Raw genomic sequence first — 17,911 nt, 5'->3', positions numbered from 1 at the left:
CAATGCACCATCCCTGAATTTCCATATAGTTTTTTAATAAGTTTTCCTATAGCAACAACAAATTATAGTTGAACTGTTATTATACCAGAAAAATAACATAATACTTGTAAAATCAAGATTAAAATGATAAAAAAATTACATACGAAGAATGAAATTTATTGAATTGAACAAAATAAAAGAAATCTGATAATTTATGGAAATTTATCATTAAAAAAAAACAATGGATGGAAATTGGAAATTGAACAGATTGTTCAAATATTAAAATAAAGATGTTTAGTACATCAGAAGTGGGGGGAAAGGAAGAAAAGAATGATACTTGTTTTGCCATTGCCATGAATCTACTTCTGACTATTCACTTGTTATGTTCTACATTTCGTATGATTGTCATGGTTTTATTTAGAGAGTGATAAAATAATTTAAAACGGCAAATTGCATACCTATTATTATGACTGCCAATTACTCTCTTGTCGTCTCTCGTGTCTGCACTCATGCAACAACTGAAGAAGAGTTCATCTCATTCAGAATGCAGTAGTACGTAAAGAAATCCGAAGTGCTACAAAGCCAGGAATGAAATCTGAAAGGAATCTCAAAACCGCAGACAGGTGTGCGGGTCATTGGAGGTAAATGCTGCTTCCAGAAATAACGAGGGCTGAATGGTAGTCACCTGAAACAATTTAAACTATGATTTGGTGAAATGCCCTATGTTACTCGGATTCAAGTGCCAGTGTTAGATGTGAATATGTGCTGAACACGGGTATGTTTAGATTTTTCTAAGTTTTCCATGCATTTGGAGGAGGGTCAAATCCGGACATGGGTATTTCAAGGAAATGCCATCAAATACCTATATCTTTCCAGCAATTTCAAAATAAAGAATTAGGTAACAACCTATTGTTCAGAAATATGCATAGTTACAGCATGGAAAATTAACCAACATTTTGGTGAAACCAGACAAGGTTTCTTTGTCCAGGTCATGAAAGCCTAAAATATCTCAACAAACTTTAATAACGATGGCTGGATGAAGAAATACTACGCCCACAGTTCTAGATTCATAAAATTGGCATTTTACATAAACAACTAACATATTTATTTTCAAATGCAGCCATCAAATGAAGGATTACCTTATGCTTCCGTGCATAACGTAAAGCTTCAAGATAATATCCATCTTGCACCAGTAACAATACATAATCCTGATGCAAAGAAAGCTGCCTCAGCATACCTGAGCCCAGTTTCCTAATTTGAAAATTCTGACGACCAGATTCTAGCAGCTGTAAAGCAACTTCTTTCTAGGGCTCAATAATCTGAAACAGAAGAAATTGAACTATTAAAAAGTTTCAATCTACATCAAACATCAATACTTTCATTCTTTTCCAAGGAACACTTATTGCGAAGGTAAAAAGATACTTGTAAACCTTGTTTATGACAAACAAACCAAGTTCTGCATATTGTCCACTGCAGGCCAATAGTTGAATAGTTAACACGAACAGATTTGGATGCACTTTGACCTTTTCCAAATTGGCACTGCAGAAAGTAAACACACAAGATTTCACGGAACAAAGTACAAACCAAACCCACACATCCTTTTCATACGAATACCATAACCATGTAAGTCAATAAGCATGGGTTTAGCTTTGTTTGTGTATTTGTTAGACCATGCATTTAATATTCTTCTACCTGCTCTTGACACGGTTATATTTTGTTTTCCATTTTTTCCCCAGAGCATCATTATAACTGCTCTAAAAAGGAAGGGCAGCAATATCTTGTTAGAGTTTATTTGATGCATATATGTACACACGTATATTATACACTTCTAACTCCAAGTTCCAAAGACTTGTAATAAGGCCACATAAAATCTGTTGCTCAGTTGAAGGGTAGGCCAAGGACTTCCTCACAGTAACCGGGACATGAATTATTGAATATCTATGTTTCTATTGACCACATTAAATGGTTAAGAAAACACGATTCGACAACAAGCTTATCCACAACAGGGAGGTTTGTTTATATATCCAGAACATGACTATAGTAGCTCTTTAGAAGATTAAAGCCCATTTTAAGAATACTTTAGAATTGTTATACACAAGAGTCCTAAACCACTTCAAATGATTACCATACCTTCGAAAAAGTTCAAGAATAATGGAAACTAGATAAGAAGGCTCTCCAATCATCTCTTCCTTGATAGGAACAAATACAAATTTGTACATTTCATCAGGTGAAATTGCAGGTGAAGTGAGATGAGACTCCTGCTGCTCAGAAACACTAGCATTTAACGGATTATGAGTGGTAGAACTTTCAGCACCTGTATCCACTTTGCCACCATCAAATTGAGTATCATTTGAGCTGATTTTTTATGGTCAAAGCTGAAACTGTCTTCTGTCTCTGAAGACTAATAATTTGAAGGCCTACTGACAGATACACTGTTGACTCTGGAAGCAGATTCGTGTTGGACGGATTTTCCAAGTCCATCTGTTCTGCCAGTGTTTACGTCTATGCCTTGCCCTGGGCCACTCACATTTGACACACTCAATGAGGTCCTCTCAGTCTTTATTCCCTTGAAATAACTGCCATTTTTCAGAGAGAGGGCATATGAGGTGACTAAAACATCCATTGCCTTGGCAACCATGGTGATAGGTCTGCATTCTATAATCATAGTTTGTGTAATTGCCAAACATAGTTGTTTAGCCTGAAATATCGGAACAATATATATTAACACTAGTCAATGATTATATCACCGTTCATTGTGGAAAGAGAAAGAAAGTTGGCTGAGAATTGACCTTGTTGGCTTCCAATTTCCGTCTTTGCAAGAATTCTAATACTGATGGAACTTCCGAGGAATTAACAGAAATTGCCTACAAGGAGATAAAGGGGACAGCAATTACGAGAATTAACTATAACAAATTAAAGAAGTATGACCAACAAGACTTGCCTCCAAGTCCAAGTGGATCTTCCATAAACACTTATTTGCAATATCACAAATAAGGTTGGGAACCAAAAAGGTCCGGCCATCTCCATAAATAATTGCTTCGTTATCATTTGAACCAGAGGCCTCTACACTTTCACTTTCTTTGGTGCTGGGTCGAGATGTAAAATTATTGGATCTTGGAAAGCCTCTCAAAAGTACAGGAAGTGGAGCAGATATGGGAGCTCGAGAATCTGAAAATATGTCAAGAGTATAACAACCTTCGCATCTACTTGGTGCACAAGTAGCACATTATCAACCACACTCACAGCAACCTTGCTCGAATAAATTGGTAATGAGCCCTGCAAATGGAATGAGTAAGGTTATGATTCCAACACAAAACCAATTGAATAAAGCCTGTAACAGAAAGGAACTAGAGGGAGTTTTGAGTAGCACTTACCTGTTGGATAATAGCATCACGGTAAAATCTATATGAATGCAGTACCATTGAAACTCTATCAACTTGCAAGCAGTATATTCTCCCATAGCTGTCAAAAGTATAAAAAGCATATATAATAAACATATATACGATTTAGCAAGCAGTTTAGTGTATCAGCAAAAACAGGTAAAAGAACCATACACAGTGACGATATAAACATCTTCAGAAGCAAGGACAGGCTTACTGTTAGCTTTAGGTTTAGCCATTCCCATCTCAAACTTTGGTAATCGAATAATCCCAGCAGATGAAAGCTGAAGATAAGAAGAGATAGCAACTTATCAAATCATTGGAATTAGGGACAAAAAGGATCATAACCTCTCTGTACTGGTCATTAAAGGCTCCCTATCAGAAGGGAGTCAGGCACGTGAATACTACAGTCATGTGCACTTAGTAGTCGAGTGATTTCAATTTTTTACCATTTTCTCACATTTACCACCAAGACCAATTTCATTGTTTATTTTCTTGCATGGAGCAAGCGTTGTCCAGCCAAAGTAGAGAGCAAATCTAAGAGGATTCTAGAAATTGGGCTAGTGAAGCTCATAGCCATACCTGAAATCCATGGAAAGACTTGCACTGCATTCCTGAAGCAAGAAGTAACAATCTAATCTCATGCCTATAGGCATACCAACTAACAGCCATTTTCTTTGTCTCAACTAAGGCAAGTGACTTCGAAGGATTATCATAAGCAAACAAGTCCAACCTACTGCAATTAAATTCCATTTCAGTAAATAGAATACATAAAACCTTTGCTGACAATAGAAGTAGAAACATGCTAAGGGAAAACATAAATAAGAACATGCAACATAACTCAAAAAGGTAAAATAAGGATGATTATTTTCAACAACATGGACAATGGTAATTGCATGTCTTGATGGTTGACTTGATGATTTTAGGATGCACAATCCATTTAAGTTGCTAAATGAAATTTAAGTGTATAAAATATAAGGAAAATTGTTGATTTAGCTGAGGAAAATGCTGCTTAATCTGGATCCATGATAGAGCAGTATCTCCCCAAAAATAACTTTCAAATTTCATTCTCCATGGAGGTACTGGTAAAATTTCTAACAGCAAATATTTTCTGAAATAATAATCATTTTCCTCTTTCTTTTCATATTCATCACTTATGTCTTTGGTCATGCAACAAAGACAGCAAAGTTCCATGCATCAATAGCAAAAGAAAATCCATGGTGCCATGACTGAAACAAAAGTTCTAAAGCTTCTGCACCTGGTTGCATGACCTGAAAGAGTATCATTGCTATAAATAACAAGAGTAGAATAAAGGATGATTAGGTGATAATAACATTTTTTATGCATGCTAAATAGTTGGCAACTCCAAATTTCGCACTCAAGCTTAGTTTGAGTGTTATGGGTGGGGTTTGACTGAGAAGTCAAAAAAGTGGCAGGTGATAAAAAAAATTCTCATAAATAGAATAAGACTAGAAGCTTATACATTAGATATCCAAGTTATAGTAAACTAAGCATTCAGCTTCAAAGAAACATTTCTATTACATGAAATTTTATCCCCTTTCAGAAAAATCATATGTCAATTGAAGCTGAATTCTCACATAAAATATTAGTTTAAGATATTCAAATGCAAAATTGTTATCCAATGTGCAAGTAAAGGAAGCTTCTCCCTACCTGGTCTTCACAACTACAATATCACATGATGGGCAATCTGTCCAGAAAAAACCCAGAATACTCTAGTGAAAGCTTCACCTGTTTCTCTATGCAAAAATTGTATAGAAGTGTTGGACCGTTGGACTGCAGTTTTCATCTAGAGAAAATCGGATGGAGCAGATAGGCCCTTCGGTTATTGAATCAATGTTAGGGGCAGCATTTGGAGAAAATGGAGCAGTTTTCCATGAAAAGACCTGTGCAGGAAGCAATGTAAAATATAGAACAGCAATATCAAAAAAAATCTATCATACTATTCAACTTCAGAACTATTAGACCTGGTCAGATGTAGGAGAGAGGAGCTATTTATTTCCATCATCATAATAGAAACCCCTTGACCCAGGAATGTTGCAACGAAGAGGGAGATATTGTATGAAAACATGTGACATGGCACCAGAACCTAAACCACCAACACTGGCTTGCGTATTTGAAGCTTTCCCAGCCATTCTTCTAAGGTTATGTCGTATTTTCAACCTCAAAATTCAAATTTCTAGAGAACAATAACATAGAAAAGGCACAAAAGATAGTAAGAGTAAAATAAAGAATGACTCGCACCTTAAAGACTAGCATCAAAGAATAAACAGAAAAGTTTATCGGATTTACCTTATCATACAACTTTCAAACCCAAAGCTCAAAATGTAACACCTTTCCCCGGAGCTAAAAACCAAAAATAGCATAGAACTTTAATGTTAGCACACTTTTTTCAAGAAGAAAGAAGTTAAGTTATATGCAACCCAATTATCTACCACAGTATACTTCTTTCTTTTAATATATAAAAATATGTTTCTAAGCAATCATAGACAATAGATACCGTATTCTGCATGCATGTCTTCAGTGCAAGAAATTCTTTCAAACACATATCACGTTCAACTTCCGGAATTTTAGCTGCAACACAGGCCCCGTATTCTTTTGCCTGCAAAGACAACATTTTAGTTGAAACAATTAGCTCAGTGAAAAGAAATTTCAACAGCAATAATATATTTCCGTAATTATGTACTGATTGTTTTCAAGTTTCAACTTCAACTACTCATTATACATAAACTTAAATCGTAATGCTAACTGCTAAAACAAAAAATTCCAAAGTTAAATGTAATAACACTGAGTAGGCAGAGCAATTTAAGGCCTTATCGACAAACCTGTGCAGTACAATTCGCTAAAATGCGCCTTAGTTGAGAGAGTGTTTTCTTTTCTTTCATATCCACAGCTCTGTAAGAAAAGAAGAAGAAAAAACAAAGGTCGTACATCATAGTTTTCAAATTTTGGAAAGATTGATCGAGTGATAATTGTTCGTTGATTGACGAAATTAGGGTTTTCAATTAAATTGACAACAAAGAGTTTGAAAAATAAAAATCAAATCCAAGAGACTGATTACCTGGGCAATTCAACATTTTTATTAGGCGGGATCCAATAACAAAGTTTCATTCATATACCTTTTTTTTTGGGTACCGAATGTAAAGAGTTGGTTCTTAATCTACAAGGCGAGTTTACTTCTTCAACTACAACTAACGGTCTTCATCTCGACTCGTCGTACGGGAAGCAACCGCTCAAGGTTTTTGGGTAAACTATATAGATAGTCCCTAATTATAAGAAACTGTTTCTACGTTGTCTAATTGTACAAAATTATAAATTAATCACCTAACTTAATAAAAGTAACAAATTAGTCCTTTAATGTTAAAAAATAAATTATATGGCAATAATAACACTGATATAATTATAAACTTAGTCATATTGTATGATCCTAATTTTAAAAAATTCATCTTTAACATTTAAATCTTATATGGTTATACCAACTCAATCTTTCTTCTAATTCATTTTTATTTCTTCTCCATTCCACCATCTTTTTTACCATCCAAATTCCATATCACCTATTTAATTTATCTTTCGTCGATGTTATTGTCTCTTTGCTTTTCCTTCTTTTAGATTTCTGATTATCTCCATCATCACTTGTCAGATGTCATTATTGAACTAATCTACCACAACCATCTATGTTTTTATTATTATTATTAACACTATCATCATTGACCAATGTTGAATTGAGATAGGAAATCAACACCATCAGATAATCAAACATTGGACGATAATCAAATAAGCAATTATTCACCATAACAATCACCAACCAAACCATGTACAACTTCCTAAATAGCCTATGGCTACCTAACATCATCCTAAGAAAAACACTAATCAACTCATGTCTTGAATCGAAATTACGATTTGTTATATCTTCATAATTTGTTACTTCGATAATTTCACTGGCCTAATCATTACAATTTATAAATTGGGTAATTTAATTGCTTTAAACGATAAATTAAATGACTTGATTGTTCCAATTGATAAATTGAGTGATCTGATTGTTACAATTGATTGATTAAGTGACTTGATTTTACTGTCTATTTTATTTTTAATGATAAAGTGATGAATTTGTAACAATAGATTAATTGATTGATATATTTATATTTTGATAATTAAATGATCTATTTATAATCATACTAATAATGGAGTAGCCAGTTATGTATTTTACCCATATATAAATATAAAACGTGTGTTTCCAGATGATACATGGGCTTAAGATGTGGATGTAGGCTTCTGATCTGCTTGGGTGAAGTGACTCTTGTTTCCCTAGCCAGTCCAATCACATTTCATCCTATATAATTATTTACGATTAATTCCTTTAAAGATCCCCAAATTATCATTCATATTTTAATTTGGTTCTTAAACATTTAAATATTCTAATTAAATTCTTAAATATCAATATTATATCAATCATGTCTTGTAATTGATCTAACCGACAATTTAAGAATTAAATGTCAGCTTAATGTAATATGAAGTACATTAAAAATATTTGATCAAATTATAAATATGCATATTACATATTACATATTACATATTACATTGATAGTTTTGATCTAATATGTTAAATATTCATACTCCAACAACCATATAAGGTTAATAAATTTATCATTAAATTAATACCCATTAATACTTTATATATTTAGCATTAAAGAAGGGAAATTATAGAGTGAGCATCTTGAAATAAAATAAATTTAAGAGACAATCACATAATATATTATCAAATTATATAAATGTTACAATTTTTATAAACATTTTGTGTAATATTCAATTATTAAAATTATAATTAAATTAGATAAATAATTACGAATTTATGTAATTAACTAGTATTACTCATACAAAATATTATCAAAATTACAAAAATGTATATATTCTATGTAATTACCCATTAAATATACATAATTGGAGGTCAGAACTACCCATGAAGAATACGGCATTGGAAATGAGAGAGGCGCACATGGAGAAGTAAATTACATAACTTAGTACAAGGCAAGGCGTGGACAGTATTTTGTAATTGTTGTACACATTTGTTTTATACGTCGTCTCTTCCTTATGCTTGCCAATACGCTGCAGTTTCCTGCATTAATTATAACATTTCAAGTAAAAAAAAACTCGAGAAAGCTCTACCTTATTTTTGGTTGAAAAAAAAAACTTAAAATTAATTTTTCTCAATTTTTTTACAACAATTTTAATTGTTTGTTATTTTTTCCAGAATCACTCATAGCTATCTAACAATATTTTCTTTACATGTCTATTTTATAGATCTTTGATATTCTAAATATTTAATTTTTTCTTTGTTTTATACAAATTTTATTTTCTTATAAAAATATATTAAACTTTTATCTTGTCTCATATAAGTTTTAGTATTTTATTTTTGTGATTTTTTATTTCTTATTATTAACGGATGTTCAGTTTTCTTCCATCATATATATTTTTATTAGGTTCAGTGAATTATTAATACAATGGTGTATTACCTTGTTAAAATGGGCTTATTTTGAGAATATTATTTTAATTGAGAAGCTATTCTCATACTATTTTGATTGTATTTAATGATGATAATTATTTTGATATTTTTTTAAAGACTTATATATAAACTCGTATGTCTATGCAGATTTGATTACTCGAATTAAGGGAGAATAAAATTTACTTGTTCATTGGACCACTTCAAAAGTTCCACTTGGATAATGTTGATTCTTCGTGAAGACGTATGTATCTATATATTAGCTAAGTGACTAGGTGTACTTACTTGAGAGTAGTAATATTTTAGATTTTTATTTATTTATTATTATTATGAATTAAGTTCTGGATCAAAATATTAATAGTAATCCTAATCATAAGATCATAAATTTTCTTTTAAATGATCAACAAATGAAAAATGATTGTTTTGATAATTATAGTTGATCTACTGATATTTTTGTTTCTCGAATTTTTAAAATATATTTTAATTCTTGATTTTTCTAATCTCTTTCGGCCTTTGAACTTTTAAATCTCTTTGTCAAATTGAACTAATTAATAAAAAAAAGTAATAACTTTGTTAAACTAATTTGAGCTTCTTTTTTCATATTTTAATAACTTTATAATTTTAATAATTAAAATATATATTTTTATATATTGTCTTACATGTTCAAATATTTTATTATTTGTAAATGTAACATATGAAAGATTAAATCCAAAAAATTACAAATTGACAAAAAGAAAAGAAAGTGTTGACATCAAATAAAGAGAGGCCAAGGCCCACAATGTAAATGCAACATCTGAAAAGATGGCCACGTCTGTGGTCCAAAACCCCTCAACACAAGCAAAACAATTATCATTTTCAATGACCCACCAACCTTTAATTTACGGATGGGCATGAGATCCGAATTCGATAGATTTTGACTTGAATTGACTCCGATCGGATTGAGTTTTTTTTTTAAAATGGGTTCGGGTCAGGTCGATTTTTTAAATGTGATATTCGGGTCGAGTCGGATTCGAGTTTATGGTAGAAAATACCCAACCCGGCCAAGCCCAAAAATATAATTTTACATTATATATTTAGGAATAATTACAATAATGACCCTCTATATATTATTTTTCAATTAAATCACTTTTTTTATTTAATAAAAATAATATTTTATTAGTATTTTGGGTTGGGTCGGGTTCGAATTTTATCTTAAAAAGTCAGATCGGGTTCGAGTCGGTGGATGATATATTTTTTAGGGTCGGGTAGGGTCGGCCGAAACCCGAACCATGCCCATCCCTACTTTAATTCCATGGAGTTCAAACAGCTATCCTTATGTTGACAGTTAAAGTATATGTTTGAACAATACAATCTCATCTTCTCAAATCCATGCATTATATTGTTTCATTTTCTCTTAATATTTTATTTTTATATAAATAAATAGTTGTTTCAATCTTTTTCAAACATAAATGGATGGCTCTCATCGGCTTATCTAGATTCCAATTACATGTGTTATTTCACAACCACATTGCTCTCATTTCCCTATACATATATCCATCTTCAATTCTTTCAAAGAATACATTAATTTTGGGTTTTTTTATTATTTTGATTATCAAAATTTTGGATTTTATTTAATTGATAAGCGTAATCGCTCGACATAAAAAAATTTGACGTAAAATTTAACTTCTACAACCCTTATTGATTATAAAGCGAATCAAGTTGGATAGATTTAAACTTTGTCTCATTTCGTTCATCTTGTACTGTTGTATATGATAAATATTCATGGACATCAATTAAAGAGCTTAAAACCTTTCTTAATTCAATGAAGGCTTTGTTTGTTTCGCAATACATTTTTTGTCGTTGAGATATGTTAAAGATATCACTTTGATCATCGAACGTTCAAAATTTATAAATGATTATTAATTTTTTAGAATTAATATAAAATGATCATTAAATTTATCAAATTTGATATAAAATAATCATTAAATTTACCAATTTTTTACAATTAATTATAACATCATAATTATCATTATATAATCATTTAATAAATTTAATGAATAAAACAATTATTTTAACATAATTAAATGATCTATGATGTATTTTATCATTCCTATATTGCATGTGATCTCACATATGTCATTTGGTATTTGGGTTCCCCACATCAAAATTTGGGTAATATATACCCCAAAAGTTAATTCCCATCAAGGTTTGAATTAGTGATAATAACATGAAAGGATTATTAAAGAAATGGGACCTCTAATTTACAAAAATTGCAAGTAGTCTTTCCAACAAGAAGTACAGATTTTAATGACAATTTGGAACTTGGACCAGGTCAAGTAATGTCAAAAAATAAAAATAACAAAGCGTCTCTATTCAAGACCAATTAACATGGATTCAAAAGTACTCATCACTACGTTAAACAATTTTCCACTCAACAAAATAAATTAATGATTATCGCCTAAAAGTACATGTATTTAAGGTCGGATTAAGTGAACGATGTGATCGATTATTAAAAATTAAATGCTTAAAATATGTTTAATAACTGCATCAATATGTAGGTCTAAATTGGTTCATCTCTAACTACTATTTTCCTATGTAGCATTTTTTTTTCTTTTTTGTCAAATCATTGAATTTAAACTACACATTATTTCGGACCTCTTGCACTAATGTTTGAAATTTCTTGAAATTTTAGCATCTTAAGATTAAAATATTAAACAGTCCCTTCAACTTTGTTATTTTATTTAAATAAGTCCTAGAATTTTTAATACATACAAATAAATTCTTAAACTCCAATTTGTATCAAGTAAGTTCTTGATTTTAACTTGCATCCAAATAAGTCTCTAAGAGAATATGAGTAACAGCTTTTATCCTACATTCTCAAAACCCCTTCCTCCTTATCATCTGGAGCCTCTTAATTCCTCGGGTGGGGGGTCTAAAATTTTTACCCCAGTCGATTGCTCTAACGCCCAATATTTAGCCAGGTGATCAGCGCGTCTATTTCTCTCGCGCCATGTGTGTCTGATTTCTCTTATCCATATCTTCGCGGTCTTTTAGAAGTATGCAATATAATATCTCCTCCTTTGTACCTCCATTTAACATCCATCTCAACGATTATCTTCCTCACTCCTAACATATTCTAATCTTTAATTTATAACTAAATAATCTCTTACCGTAAATAAATATTTATTCGAAAAGGATAACTAAGTAAAAATCAAAATGATAAGTTTTTTTTTATTAATGAAATATTCCATCAGTAAAATGATAAGGGTTTTATAATAGTTTAGCCAAATTTTAGCTAAGTGGTTTTTTTTGGGAGCATGAAGATGGTACCTTATATACACACACGAGGTAGGATCCAATTATACTAGGATAAAATTAAGAGTTTTACACTTTTTTAAAATTATTGAATTAGGGAAATCAAATGTTAAGATTAACAGTAGGAAACGAGAAGATATTCATTGGAAACAAAAGAGGAGTTAATCTCAGCCTTTGATTTCTATAATATAACAGTCCTAAAAATGTGTAAAACTAAGTTGTACAATCAAGACCATAATGAATCGAGCTTGAATGATAATTTTTATTTTTATTTGATAAATTCATGGTGAATACAATGCAGCATATGTTTACAACCCTTTAACAATGAAATCCCATACCATTGGCATATGAAGTGTTTAGATCCGAAACCTCAAAAGATAACAATAAATCTGTTAACCATTGAGGTTGATTGGTTCGTGTGAGAAAATCTTTATTTAAATTTATTTGTGTATGATACGTGTTTGTTAAGGATTTTAAAATTAAACTCGTGCTTGTTTATTCAAAATTATGTATTTCCATCCATTTAATGTTTGCGAAATGTCCACAAACACTAAATGAACATATTGATAATCATTAAGCAAATATTTGCACGAATGAATTCATAAACATGTAACTAAATATGCTAATGATCAATTAAAAAATGTCCATAAATTTTGTCAAAAAGGTTGTCCATAAATAATTAACAAACATATCATAAATCAACATATTTATTATATTTAGGTATAATATAATTAATATAAATGTTAATAATATAATACAAATAAATAACATAAGACCTATTTTTTATTGTCTTTCATAGAAAAATATGAACCATAAAATAATAAACTAATAAATCAACTAAACACATATTTATTCAAACTCGTTTGTTTAATAAATAATATATACATAAATATATAATAACTCGACGAATTTTAATTTTCAAAGAATTGTTATTTTTAATAAATTGTTAATTTAAAATTAATAAGTAGGTAAAATATAATTGAAGATTATACACCTCCCACACTCGACATAGTTCCTTCCGGGAAACAACCAGAAACTCCAAACCACAACCTCTGCGACTACGACTTCAATGGCAAAGAAGGTGTTTGCATGAATGAAGTGTTCTTGTTTTAAGCTACATTTTAAAAACGTTATATAACTAAATGACAACCCCCCCCCCCCCAAAAAAAATAAATTATGACTTATAGAAAGAGAAAACGAACAAGACAGTGACATGTCATGAAATGGCAACGAAAGGTAGGGATGGAAGAATTATGATCTACAAGTGAAGGCATGCAGTTGAGAATAATTGAAACACCCACGACTCAAGCATGCACCAAACATCACACACTTTCTTTAGGGTAAACTAGAAGTTTAGTACCTAATTGTTACTCGTATTTCATTTTGGTACTTAAACTTTATTTTTTTTCTTCAAAATTGTACCTAACATTTAGTTTAGATTTTAATTTGGTACACCACCAGGTCCGTTTCTGATATTTTAGTGGCCCAGGGAGAACACATAAATTAGGCCTCTAATAACAAATATCGAAAAAAATGAATTGCCTTTTCTTTATTACGTTTAATAAACTATCTAATAAATATATTAAATTTTAAATTGAAAACATCAATAACTTTTATTAAACACTCAACTACTGAAACAAAACAAGCATGACCATATTTTAAGAAGGTACAGGTTTAGGTTCAATTTCAACATTCTCCATCTTCATAAAAAATAATAAAAGAATAATTAATTGAAAAATGAACAAAAAAAAATTATTACATCAGCATCGACGTTAATTTTTTAATGGTGTGTAATTAAAAAGAAAAAAATGTAACGTTAATTATGATTTTGGAAAAAGATAATAATTAGATGACTAAAAAATAATAATAGATGAATGACTTAATAAATAAATTATCCTTTTTTTTAATTATATATAGATTTTATAATTTTGCGCAGGCAGGTACCCCTCCTGTCCACGCTCAGATACAAACTTGTACACTACTGTTAAAAAATTAACATGATGATGACATGTCACTATAAGACAATATCACATCATCATTAAAAAAATGTAACGTTAGTAGTTATGTTAATTTTTTAACGCTGATATACCAAATTGAAACCTAAACTAAAAGTAAGATATTGTTTTGAAAAAAAATTGATTACTAAAACAGAATAAAATAATAATTTAGCTACTAAACGTATAATTTTATCCCTTGTTCGTATATATAAATAAGCTAAATTATAAAACCACACGTGATGATATATATATATATGTTTTATAATGCAATAGAATATATTTTGTTTTTTACCTTAACAGTTACATCTTAATAGGTTAAAAGAAGAGAGAAAGAGAACGCAAGAAATAGGTTGAGTGGGCAGATAACAGGTGTATTTGTTCAATAAATGGTGTAAATTGTGGTTAACATATTTTTATTAATGGAGGACCACGACAGCAGAAATAAAACAGCCAACCGCTATAAAGAAGCAACACCAACTAATATAACCCACCCCTGGACCATGATCCTTGAGAGAGATTGTTCTTTTGTGTTTTGCCTCCATGCTCTCGCATCACATGATATCTAACTAATTATACACGTATTGATTCTTAATGCTTATTGCTTAATGATTAAGAATAGCGAAAAAGAAATACTTGGTAATATTTAATATAAAGATACGTAAACGTCCATATTATATATTCATGAAAATAATAAGATTGCTAGATAAATCATAATCTGTTCTGGCCATGATGGAGATACCTTTTTGTAATGCAATCATACAAATGAAATTATTATAAAATTTATAATATTTCTGACCATAAAAAGGAACTCTTGAATGGGGAAGAAGTCAAACATATTTTTTCTGATGGAGATTAAATTGATTTTTAGGGAGATTAAGACCCATATTTGATTATGTTTTAATCCGATTTAAATATATAATTGATTAATTCGAATGTGATAAGAAGAATGAAAGAGGAATGATGTGTGGTCACAAATAAGATGTGAATTTAGAATTAATAACAAGCTATGTTGTTAACATCAGAACAAGTAGGAAAGGTAACATGTGTTTATATTGATGGCAAAAGAATACCATCATTTATTGAGAGAAATGTTGTAGTGATTAATTAATATCCTTTGGTAACTCATTTATTTTCCCGATTCATATATGACAAATCAAACTCTCTCTCATGGCCTCACGGTTTGGCATCATATACATACACATTTATTAATTGCCGCGTATTTTTGAACAAGGATGTTTTATTCCCTCGTAATTTTCTTTTTTTAGTGCCAATGAATTAATGATCAAAAGTGAATTGGTGCACTAAAAATAGGTTATGTATTCATTACTTGACACCAAACTAGTAATCAATAGTCTGCCGATATTCAAATATATTGTATGATTAGAATAAGTCGAATTTGAAAATAAATCTAATTATCTTTAATTTCTGTAACACGAAGATAAATTAAGAGGTGTTGGAACTTGGACTCTAATATGCTTTTTGATACTTAAATCAGGTTATAATGCATGATTATGAAAATAATAGAAATATTAATTTAATAAAAATGAAAGAAGATGATGATGGCTAGCATATTAAGAAGAAAGAAAGCATAACGAGAGACCTCCCTTTTCAAGGTATTAATACATATACATTATATTTAGGGATGATCGTGAGTCGGACTAGATTGAGTTTGTAATCTATTTGATTCAATCTGATAAAGATACATTCTTCACTTGAAATTCGATCTGAATTTGACTCGTCTTTTAAAATAAAATCTATACTTAATTTGATTTGTCCCAACTCGACATATGTGAGATTTTAAATACGCGTAAAACTAAAAGAGTTTTACACGATGTAATGGGATCCTATCCCCCATATATATAATTTTTAATTTTATTCAAAAAAAAAAATAGGGATCTAATTAAAAAATTAATATTAATAGTGATATTATTGTAATTATCCCTAAATATATAAGATATAATTATATTATTTTTTAGGTAAAATCAAATATTTTTCATCCTAAACCTAAATCAAACTCGAACATATATTCTAAAAAATCGATTCAACTAAACCCGAACTCAAAATCCTTTTTGAAAAAAATCAATCTAACAAAATAGAATCATATCAATACCCATCAAATTAGATCCGATACCTATCCCTAATTATACTTGGTCTTGAAATGGAGTATTACATAATCTTTTAGTTACTAATTATTTGGGCCGATTATAACAAAAAATAAAACTCGGATGGCCATGAAACGAAAAAATAATCGTCCCTTTGTCATCTTGCTCTTAGCCACCCGTGTCATATTCATGGCCATGGCTGCTTCATTCCTCCATCGATGAATCCCTTCAGAGGCGGGGCTGGGACATGTACAACTTGAGCGACGGAATAGGGTCCCGAAATAACAAGGACTAAAAAAATAGATTTATTATAATAAAAACCTCATTTTTTTTTCTAACTTCACTTTACAAGAAATGAGTTAATTTTTCATGATCTTTTTATCTCATACCGTTATAATTTGAGTTAGTAATATCACTAATCTCCCTATATATATTGCATTCAATCTTTGTAATTTTTACTAAGTCTCTTTTTAAGAATTTGCATGAGCCTCCAACATTCTAGAACGGCTCTAAATCCCTTCTTTTATAGGCCCCACCTCCTCCCATCTTAGCTACCTCCAGTTCTCTCCCTTTCCTTTCATTTCTCTTCTTCCCATTTTGGAGTCCCCTCAATTCTCTCTCTCCCAAAAAAAAATTAAAAAAGAAAGAAAGAAAGAAACTTTCATGGAGAAGAATAATGAGAAGGAAACGCACGATTTCATGAACGTGGACTCCTTCTCTCAGCTTCCCTTCATCCGCCCTTCTCCCATTAAAGAAAAGGGTATCCGTTTATTCGGCAAGGAATTCGGCGGCCGCGACTGTGTTGACTCGACTACGGCGGCCATCATCAACGACGCAGAGCCAGACTCAGCTCACAACAACAAAGACACGACCAAGGAAAACGAGAATGAAGATAATAACAATAGTAATAATAGTATCAGCCGAAGATTTGAGTGTCACTATTGTTGCAGAAACTTCCCCACTTCCCAAGCTTTGGGCGGTCACCAAAACGCTCACAAAAGGGAACGCCAACACGCGAAACGACATCATCTAACCATGCAACACAGTTCTTCATCTCATGATGCTCATAATATTTATGGGATCTTCAACTATAAGCTAGACTCACCTCCGACGCCGTCAATGGCGGCTTACTCTTCGTGGAACAATAGCATTAACAGTAGTATTAATAGTAGCAACGGTAGGTTTTATGGGAACCAAAGCTCGTTCTCTCAGCCAGCGCTCATCAATGGCAGCCCACTTGGGTTATGGAGAATCCCGGCTGCTACAGTTCAAAGTAACGCCTGTAATTTCAATCGTGAGCGTTCATCGACGCATCCTACGATGTTTTTCGCAGGCGATGAGTTGAAGCAGCCGTCGCGGGTAGTGGCCAGTGGTTCGAGTTCCCAGAGTCGTCGGTACGGTTATGAATCGAAACCTAGCGTTAATGACCATGTTAGCTTGGATCTACATTTATAATGATCATTTCGTAGTAACTTTCATCTTCTTCTTTTTTTTTCTCCTTTTTTTTAACATCTCGGATTTTACTTTTTTCAGTATGATTTCATATTGTAAATGAAATAATTCACCATCCCTTCATTAATCTCAGAAAAAATAACATTTGCATTTTATTTTATTCTTAAACATTATTTATGGATTTATTTCTGC

The 17,911-nt window shown here is 31.1% G+C and overlaps 1 protein-coding gene and 1 pseudogene across 1 annotated transcript; one reads left to right on the top strand and one right to left on the bottom strand.

Annotated features, from left to right (window-relative positions):
• Positions 1-371: 371 nt before the first annotated feature.
• On the bottom strand, positions 372-6,548 carry LOC120113751 (annotated as a pseudogene).
• Positions 6,549-16,838: 10,290 nt separating this feature from the next.
• On the top strand, positions 16,839-17,749 carry LOC120113749 (zinc finger protein GIS-like). Its single transcript, XM_039134797.1, has one exon. The coding sequence runs from the start codon at positions 16,931-16,933 to the stop codon at positions 17,720-17,722; it is 792 nt and encodes a 263-aa protein (XP_038990728.1). The 5' UTR covers positions 16,839-16,930; the 3' UTR covers positions 17,723-17,749.
• Positions 17,750-17,911: the final 162 nt, after the last annotated feature.

The sequence above is a fragment of the Hibiscus syriacus genome, unplaced genomic scaffold (assembly GCF_006381635.1).
Source record: "Hibiscus syriacus cultivar Baekdansim isolate YM2019G1 unplaced genomic scaffold, ASM638163v2 tig00110213_pilon, whole genome shotgun sequence".
Taxonomy (NCBI): domain Eukaryota; kingdom Viridiplantae; phylum Streptophyta; class Magnoliopsida; order Malvales; family Malvaceae; genus Hibiscus; species Hibiscus syriacus.
This window is presented reverse-complemented; position numbering and strand designations above follow the sequence as displayed.